Below are 8,886 nucleotides of genomic sequence, written 5' to 3' on the forward strand. Positions count from 1 at the left end.
ATTGGTCGAGCCGCAAAAGCGGCGCCTCCTATTGGCTGAGACGCATTCGTTGTTGCGTGTGTCGCGTTTTGGTCACTTCCTGTGCGTGCCTCGTCAGCTGAGCTGCCGGGGAGTGAAAACGAAGGATGCAGTGAAAGTGTCAGGGGATGCCTCCAAGATTTTATATATATATTTGTGAATTCAGTCCTCCAAATGGAAGAAACTAAAGAGAGCATAGTGTACAAAGGTGTTGCTGAGAGGCTGACACTTGGCATCACTCGAATACTAGGTTTGTGTTGCTGTATATACATACAAACTAGCAACGTATGTAATTTTTAGCTAAGAAGAAATTGTGAAATTGAAGAAAATGCAAATGTAAAAAAAAAATATATATATGTAATGAACTTGTTCTCCTTCCAGAAAACATGCCAGGTGTGGTGGATGTGCGTTTTGCAGAGAGGGAGCCTGCAGAGAAGAGGAGCCTGCTGTCATGGGAACAGGTAAATACTGCTTGACATGTCATATTTTGGTCTTGCAACAAATGGCATAACATGTATTTATAACACATTTATCCCTTAGAAAAACACGTGTATTTTACCAGAGGATCTGCGAGACTTTTATCTGACAACAGATGGATTCACATTAACCTGGAGTGTCAAACTGGACAGTAAGTGTCATCATAGTGTGTCTGTGTGATGTGCGCCTCACAAAATACTACATTTTATTGAGATGAATGTATTAAAATAACATTGATGTATTCTTCAAATACAGTCTTTAATGTGTGGCTGTGTCTGTCTTTCAGATGAGTGTGTTCCTTTAGGATGCATGATGATCAACAGCGTGGGGAGGCTGTGTCCACTGCTTCAACCGGTATCGCTTTTCTCTCTCCCCAATGCACCCTCGCTGGCTGATCTGGACTGGGAGGAAAGCAGCGCAGAAAGTGGTAAAATTCACCTGTCGGGTCCTCATGGGGGTTTTAAAATTATGTCTGAGCTATGTCCGCTTATGTGTGCTCAGTTGTGCAGAAAACAAAATAATGAATGAGCAGTTTATTGGAAAGTAAATCTTTATTCAAGAATCCCTTCTTTTAGGAATGGCCAGTACGCCTGTTGCACCTCACTTTGACACTCAAAGTCGCATCTTCGAGCTCGATTCCTGCGGTGGAAATGGAAAAGTGTGCCTGGTCTACAAAAAGTGCACGCCAGGTGTTCTGTTCATATTCACGCATTGTACATTCTGGTAACTTTTCTGTTTAACTTGAAAACAATGTTTGATCAATTTGTTTTTGTTTTGGGTTTTTTCTAGGAGTGGTAGCCCAGAAGAGTGAAATCTGGTTCCTGGACCGCTCTCTTTCCTGGCATTTTTTGACGGCAACCTTTACCTCCTATTATCGACTGATGATAACCCACCTGGGTCTGCCTGAATGGCAGTACACCTTCACTCCTTACGGCCCAAGCCCCCAGGCTAAGGTAACAAACTGCTGAGTCTTTAATCAGTGAGTTATGTGTAATATTTAATTCTCATTTAGATCTCATTAACAACACATGAAATTATGAAGGGTTTACAAAATCTGTTTTATTCAATAATGTTTCCTTTACAATGTACTACAATTTTACCTGATTTTAACACCAGATTAGAAAATATGGGATTTTGACATACAGGTGGCTAGTATTTTAGCAATACATCTTAAATAGTTTTCAGTTTACTGAATGTTATAGTTTGAATAAAGAAAGGAGTAACTTTTGGAATGTCTCTGCAGCACTCCTCTCACACAACACTCACACCTATACACATCCTTCTCCTGGTTCCCCTCTTCAGCAGTGGGCATCTCTCTACCAGCCCCTGACTTTCAGCTGTGACCTCAGCCAGGCAGATCCTGCTGGAGATTCCTTTCTGAACAAGCTGGATCCTATCATGGCCTTCAAAGGCAAAGCCAAGGTGCCAGCTCCCAAGAAGAAGCAGTCAAGCCAGGGCAACTCAGGAGGTACTGCCAAGGGCCAAGGCAATGCAGGGAGAGCCAGCGGGGCAAAGCGTTAAATGGGCTTCCGTCTGAGGACGACATTTCATGCAGCGCGACTGTCTGGATGACCAGTATTGCTTATCATTGCTTATAAAAGCAGTCTGGTATTCTCCATTGGCTACACTTGTCACAGCAACTCCACACAACACGAGGGCATATTGTTCAAGACTGAGGTGCATGGGCTTCTGCTGGCTCAACGTGGTTTGTACCTGATAATGGACATGTGGAATGTTTAAGGGCTTTAATTCATTATGCTTAAGCTCATGATGGTAGTCCAACTTAGGACCTGGTTGTCTGGACAAGCACGTGATTAGTTTGGCCATATTCTTAGAGAGAAAGAAAAATATAAATGCATATGTATTTTAGATGACCTTTCACTGCTAGGAAATAATTCGTTTTTATGAGAAAAATAAATTCAGTACTATAAATAACAGATGCAGTATAAATTAAATTACTGCAATGTTCATTATTGATACTTTTACCCTTAAGGTAACTGTAAGCGTAATCATCATTCAACTCAATAAGCTGATTACTTCTGATTACACAGTACTACAATCATTATTTAAAAAAAGTATATAATATATATATTTGTATATAATGGATAAATTGTGTATATAATATATAATATGTCTAAGAAAAAAATAAAGAAGTAAAACTGTAGTTTCCAGATGAGTGAGGGCAGTAGTCCCACTTGTGATTCCCACTGATCCCAAGCACGGGTGGGAAATACTGTATGTCCTCCACAGACCCCTCACTGCTTTAATATAAAACATTACATCTCCTGAGTGTGCATGCATACCTGAGTGATGAAGTCAGTCATCAAGTTACTCTCAAATAAAGTTATTCATTTTTGTTTATGTGTTTATGCTAAACATGTATTTTACTTCACTAATGTAAAGAAAAAGGTGTTTAGGAACTTCTCTTTTCTACAATGCTGCCGACTCTAATGATTGGATTTTGGTGGGCTGATTTCAGGTGGTTTCACTCCAGTATATTTATTCATGATACTTTATATGTCAACGGTTTGCTTGGCAGAATTGATCAAATGTCAAATGCAGATTTTGACCGGAAAAGACAAATTTGATAGTTGTTTTATTTTTTCTATCGGCTGCTCTAAAACGGTCTGTTGGAAAGAAAGATGTATTTATGGCCTCTGGTTTTGTTGCAACCTTTTCAGATTGTAGGGAGCCAGTTCCTGTTGCGTTTGTTGTTTTAGTTTTGTTTTCTTGAAAATGATTAATGCATACCAGGGTTGTTTACTTCTCTCTAAGTACCCTGAAGGTCCATCGATCATAAAGGTCTTTGGTTCATTGCTATAATTGACGACTAATGACCTCAGCCGCTTTTGCTTCAGTTATATAAAACATATTGTCTCATTTCTCTTTTATAAATTAGTGCTTATGTTTTTCAGCATGGTTTAACCATGAAAAGAGTTACAGTGCTAAAACCCACATTTCAACCACGTATTGCAACTCATTCTCAGTCTCTTTTTGTTCAAATGCTTGTAATTAAGCAAGTATTTCTAGTCCTTTTATCTCTTCCTGGAATTTCTGACATCTTCAAGTCCAGCTGCGTGTGCTTGTTCTGTTCACACAGATACATCAGAACAGATGTTTTGCTTTTTCTCCAGAAGGACAGACTCCTCACTCGCGGGCCCCCGACCCTGTCCAGAGTGCGCTGGGTGATGCATTTCCACAAAGGCCTTGTATATCCCTGCACCCAGAACTCCTCCAATGAGGGGGGCGATGAGGGGCACCCACCACCACCCATTTCCAGATCTGTGCAGATGAAGACACAAACCCCAAGTAGTTAGAGGGTTCAAACAAAAATAAAGACTTTCCATGAGCTAAAGTTAAATTGGCTTGTCATAATTGTGAACTTTTCCCCTCTCCCATTTAAAAAGAGTCAATCTAAAAAAGCCTGGTTTTTACCTGAACACGTCACCGCCCCAGCCTGCTATGGCAGTGAAGATCCTGGGTGCGATGTCTCTGGTGGGGTTAATGGCATAGCCGCTGTTGCTGCCCAGAGAAATGCCGATGAGTATCACCAGGAGACCCACGGCAATCGGCTCGCAGCCCGCGGCAACCGGTTTGTTCTTCTGGTCTGATAGAGCCATCAGACACAGCAGCAGCATCGCTGTGCCAAACACCTAGCACACAGCGTGGACATCAGTAAACACTCACATTTCCATAATGAAATGCACATAAAAATGTGTTTGCACTTTATCAAAATTAAAATAGTGTAAAGACATATTAAGTGTTGAAACATTCATTTGTTGTTTGATGACATAAGCTCATTATAGGCCTAAATGTGGATTGGCTTTTGGTAGTGTGCTGATAGACCGTGTGGCCATCTTCTTCTACCAAAACCACGAACTGTGATTGATCAGACCACGGCACCATCTCCAGTTCTGTTTAGTTCACCGCATATTCTTAGTCGTCCCACAATCCACATCATCTTCTTTGTTCAGTTCAAGATGAGGTGATTGTTTTCACACTGCACCACAAAGTGGTCCACCAGTTCTCTGTGCTTAGTTTTTCACACCCAACACTTTGACACATCCCACAACAGCAGTCATCTTTTCTCAGACCTGAGGTAGCGCCAGCGTTTCTGGGTCTTGTGTGAAGCTTTTTTTTTTATTATTGTTGTTTTTCTTGTTAATTTGCATCCGACAACACAGTAATAAGCCGTTTTCACTGAAGATGATTTCCCGGACCATCCAGTGATTTAAACCGAATAGTCCTGTCTGTTTTGAATGCAGTGCAGTGAGAGCTGTTGAATTATCGGTCCTCACAGCTTGTCACTTAGTAAGGGAAGCTCCTCCCCTTCCTAACTTATAAAAAATACTCAAATTTTCTGCCCAATAGTCTTTCTGAGCTGTTCCTGATTCATGGAAAAAAATTTGAAATTAATATTTTCTAAAAACGATGCAGTATATCTGTTTTCTTGTAAGGTTTGAAGGAGTATTGCATCTATGTCCATTATATTTGCAGCATGGGAATACAGAAACAGCATATCTCTGTGTAAACCAGTTCAAGAAAGAACGTGTCAAATGCAGTATATGTCAGATGGTAGTGATTAATAGCTATTGTGCCTTAATTCAGTTTCAGTGTTACCTGATCAATAAATCCAGCCATCAAGGATAGGTATGGGGCAGGATAGGTGGCAAAGATGCCAGCTGTGGCCTTTGCGCCAGTTACTGTCAGATTTCCTCCACAATAGTCATGAATGGCCTCTGAAATTGCATCAACACATTTGAAATTCAGGAATAATACCTCAGGGATGAAAGCATAAATCGCTTGAGTCTACTGTGTTTGAATAGGTGCAATAGTGCGTCCTCACCATAGTAGACAGCATAAATCGTCCCTGCTGCAAGAAACGAGCCTAATAGCTGTGCAAAAATGTACAGCGGCAGCATCTTCCACCCCAGGCGGCCAAACACACACATTGTGAATGAAACCGCTCCATTCATATGAGCCCCTGGGAACAGTATCAGCAATAGGCTGTCAGCTACAAAAGGGTCTCCGAACTCTTTTAGAGTATTCGTAAGAGTCATATGCAATACCTGAGACTTTTCCTCCAACATGAGCCCCCATAGCAACACCCAACCCAAAGCCGAGGTTGATGCTGAGATAATGTCCAAACGCTCCTCGTCCGGTCACGACCTGAGCCACCGACCCCAGGCCAAACGCCTGGAGAGAAGGAAAAGAGACTAAATGAGTGAAGTTCATAATGATACCACTAATAAGAAAGATGGCCAATCAAAAACAAAGCAGAGTTGTCCTAAAATTACTAACTGTATCTGTCAGATAAGAAAATAAAATGCTTTTGATTCAAATATTGATTTTAACTGTATTTCTCAGTACAGTTGCAGCTGAACTTGAGCTTTTCCTCATTTCCATTGACTTTTAACTCAATAAAAGAGAAAAAAGAAACCTGACACTGAAAAACGGCAGTCGTTTAGGAAACGGTTGCAGGTTATGTGGAAATGTTTCCATCTAGTTAGTTCAGGAAACAGGAAACGTGTGGTTCCCTTTGTGTCAGCAGAGCTTTGGCTGATACTTGTTGTTTTCAACACCTTATATACAATGCAAAATGTCTGAGAGAGTGGCCCTGGGCTGCTCTACGTGCCATTTTCCAGCATGTATTCTCTATTCATGCATGTATTCATTCCTGGGTTCTCAGCGGTGGGTTATTGTGACAGCTGACTGACAACATGTGACTTCTGAAACCCTCTTCATGTGGCCCACCGCCTGCCTGCTCCTCTTGTAACACTAGACTTCCTGGATCACCCACCGGCACCGACCAATCCCCACGCACGACCTATGTGACCACCAAACGCACTTGTTTGTGTGTATTTGGTTGTTGGGACAGACAATCAGTGTACAGAGTATAACATTAATAATTAATCAACCATGCTTGTTTCAGAATAACAGACAATAGTGACAGCAACAACACAGCTTAAATAAAAAGTACAGTTATCATCAAAGTGCTGCGTGTCAGAGACATTTTCACAGTTGGCAACTGCTACCGTTACGGTGACTACTTTATAAGCGTATATCACATTCTTACCATCATCACATAGGTGCAGAGGGTTTCAGCGAGTCCCACACGAACAAGGTCATTCTGTAGCCAAACTCTGGGTCGGGTCACATCCAGTCTTTTCTGCTGAGAGACCCCACGTTCCACTGACGGCAAGTCCTTCATTTTTCTTCGTTATTGCCTTTGTTTTGTCTCAAATTATTTTCCAATTTAGTCAGGTTGGTAATTCAAATGAGTCAGGTTCACATTCCCTGAGATAACTTACAAAGTGTCTCCCATGGCGCACACCACTCTTCAAGCAAGACCGTTACTAATTTGCTCCTTCCTCTAATGATCCGTTTGCCCCTACGGACTGTCGTGTTTCTATACGTATTTCTATTCTCTCTCTCTCTCTCTCTCTCGCTCTCGCTCTCTCTCCCCCCCTCTTTCTCTCTCCCTCTTTCCTGCCACATATATCCATGGGATTTGTCTACCATTTATAGCCTTGATCCCACCCCCTCTTGCTTAAAATATCATGTCAGATCCTCCAATAACTTTGCATTCTCTGAGTGAATTTGTCCAATAAGAAGGGTGCAAAAGTCTTGTCTTTTTCTGAATGTATTTTTGTTGTTGTTGTTTTGTTGTTGTTTGTTTTGAGTCTATTGTGTTTAACATGCCTTGCAAACATGAGCCGTATAGCAGAGATAATAAAGCCCAATAAAAGCAATTACCTTCCTTTTTAAGGTTTTTATGTTGTTGTTGTTTTTTGTTTTTGTATTTTTATTTTTCATTCATTTATTTGTGTCATTTTTCTTGTAAACTGTACCATTGCTGCTAAATGCAGGGGACACACGAAACTCTGGAAAAAAACAACAGAAAGTATTGATTAAAGGGAGAGCTCCGGTCACACATTATCTGGACCATACTATGGAAATTTACAAAGGGCACATTATCCCCACGGTTTTTAATCATGGTCAAAAAGGTCACTACAAAAGGACGGCACAAGGACAATACTAAGTGTTGGAATATTTTTTCATCTCAGTGGAATTTTCCTGCTTGAATAAAGGTTTAATCTAATAAAAATAAGAATTCTGAAAGAGTAAAAGGTGGAAAGAAACGAAATCCAACATTTTGACCGCATGATCTCGAGGTGAGTTTCCACTGATGGTCCTTTAGAACTTTCAGTTTAAAACAACTGAACTTTTAACCTGTTTTTCACAGCTATTTGAAGCTTAACATTTACTCTGGTGCCACCCAGAGACTGATGTTTGCAACTTGTAATAAAGTGTCTCAAGAACGATTGTATGGGAAAGCCACATGATTTCATTTGAATTTGAATTTGAATTGAACTGAAATTGTCTGCAAACGACCTGTCCACTTTGAGGTTTTATGAAAAACAGTGCTCTAAAACCATTATTTTTCAGTGTGTTAGGAAAGAAAGCATGAAATAAAAAGCATTTGAGGGCTAAAAATGATCTTTTTATAGTGACTTTTCGCTTAGGTTTATAATTATTTAACAAACGTGATTTATTTTTTTTAATCCTTCAAAAAGCAAATTATAGTATAATTGACACACCAGGCTTCAAAAGTAAATGCAAAAAATATGTTACTCCAGTAAGATACACATAGCCTGTAGTATTTTCTGAATTAAATAGTTTAAAATTCACAAGGCTTCTGTACAGCCCGGGCACAGTATATGTTCATCCAACTATGATTAAACCTACTTAACATGTACCGACTGTGTAACATCAGTCATAGATGAGTCGGTTGTGAGCCACTGAAAAGGTCCCTTAGACTTTTTTTGTTCCAGTAGAAATGCATTTAAAAGCATTAACATCTGTTGTGAACTGCTAAGTCAAATCATGAAGCAGGTTATGTTAAAACTCTGAGTATGTTGAACCTGAACTAGGGGAAACTCAGTTTTCCATTTCACAAAGTTCACATATATCACATATGTTCATACTCCACACAAAATACCTTGGGTTATACATTTCATCAGCTGTTATTTATTTGTAAGTGTTCATTTTCTACATAATAACACAGATAATGAACGCATTCTGTTTTTTAATTCCATTAGAAAATGAAGGATGCAAAACTGTGAGAAAAGTAGTCCGACTCTTAAACACTTTTTTTTCTTCCTTTCAACTCACACATACTGTATAGCCCACATGGCCAACGGGCCAAAGAGGAAGCATCTACAGGGGTTGGGGAGGACAGGTGAAGCTGGTTAGACTTCTCTGCCAACTAGTGTCAGGTCATCAGAACAGAATCTGACACCAAAGCAGGGAGAGATTCTGGTACAGGAGTAAGGTCAGAAGCTTGGACAGGAAGTGGAGCAGGTTCCAAACCTGGGATATGGAGTGGAG

At 40.3% G+C, this 8,886-nt stretch overlaps 2 protein-coding genes across 2 annotated transcripts; one reads left to right on the forward strand and one right to left on the reverse strand.

Moving 5' to 3' along the window:
- The first annotated feature begins 92 nt into the window (after nt 1-92).
- Nucleotides 93-4,333, forward strand: tpgs2 (tubulin polyglutamylase complex subunit 2). The gene is made up of 8 exons (XM_061727813.1): nt 93-268; nt 400-479; nt 559-646; nt 782-922; nt 1,071-1,184; nt 1,285-1,448; nt 1,798-1,963; nt 3,630-4,333. Exons 1-8 carry the CDS (start codon nt 193-195, stop codon nt 3,734-3,736), a joined length of 936 nt encoding a protein of 311 aa, XP_061583797.1. The 5' UTR covers nt 93-192; the 3' UTR covers nt 3,737-4,333.
- Nucleotides 3,927-6,999, reverse strand: aqp7 (aquaporin 7). Its single transcript, XM_061727814.1, has 5 exons — nt 6,572-6,999; nt 5,565-5,691; nt 5,342-5,479; nt 5,116-5,234; nt 3,927-4,148 (listed from the first exon to the last, which is right to left on the reverse strand). The coding sequence occupies exons 1-5, from the start codon at nt 6,704-6,706 to the stop codon at nt 3,927-3,929; spliced, it is 741 nt and encodes a 246-aa protein (XP_061583798.1). The 5' UTR covers nt 6,707-6,999.
- Nucleotides 7,000-8,886: the final 1,887 nt, after the last annotated feature.

This window comes from Cololabis saira, chromosome 8, assembly GCF_033807715.1.
Source record: "Cololabis saira isolate AMF1-May2022 chromosome 8, fColSai1.1, whole genome shotgun sequence".
In the NCBI taxonomy this organism is placed as follows: domain Eukaryota; kingdom Metazoa; phylum Chordata; class Actinopteri; order Beloniformes; family Belonidae; genus Cololabis; species Cololabis saira.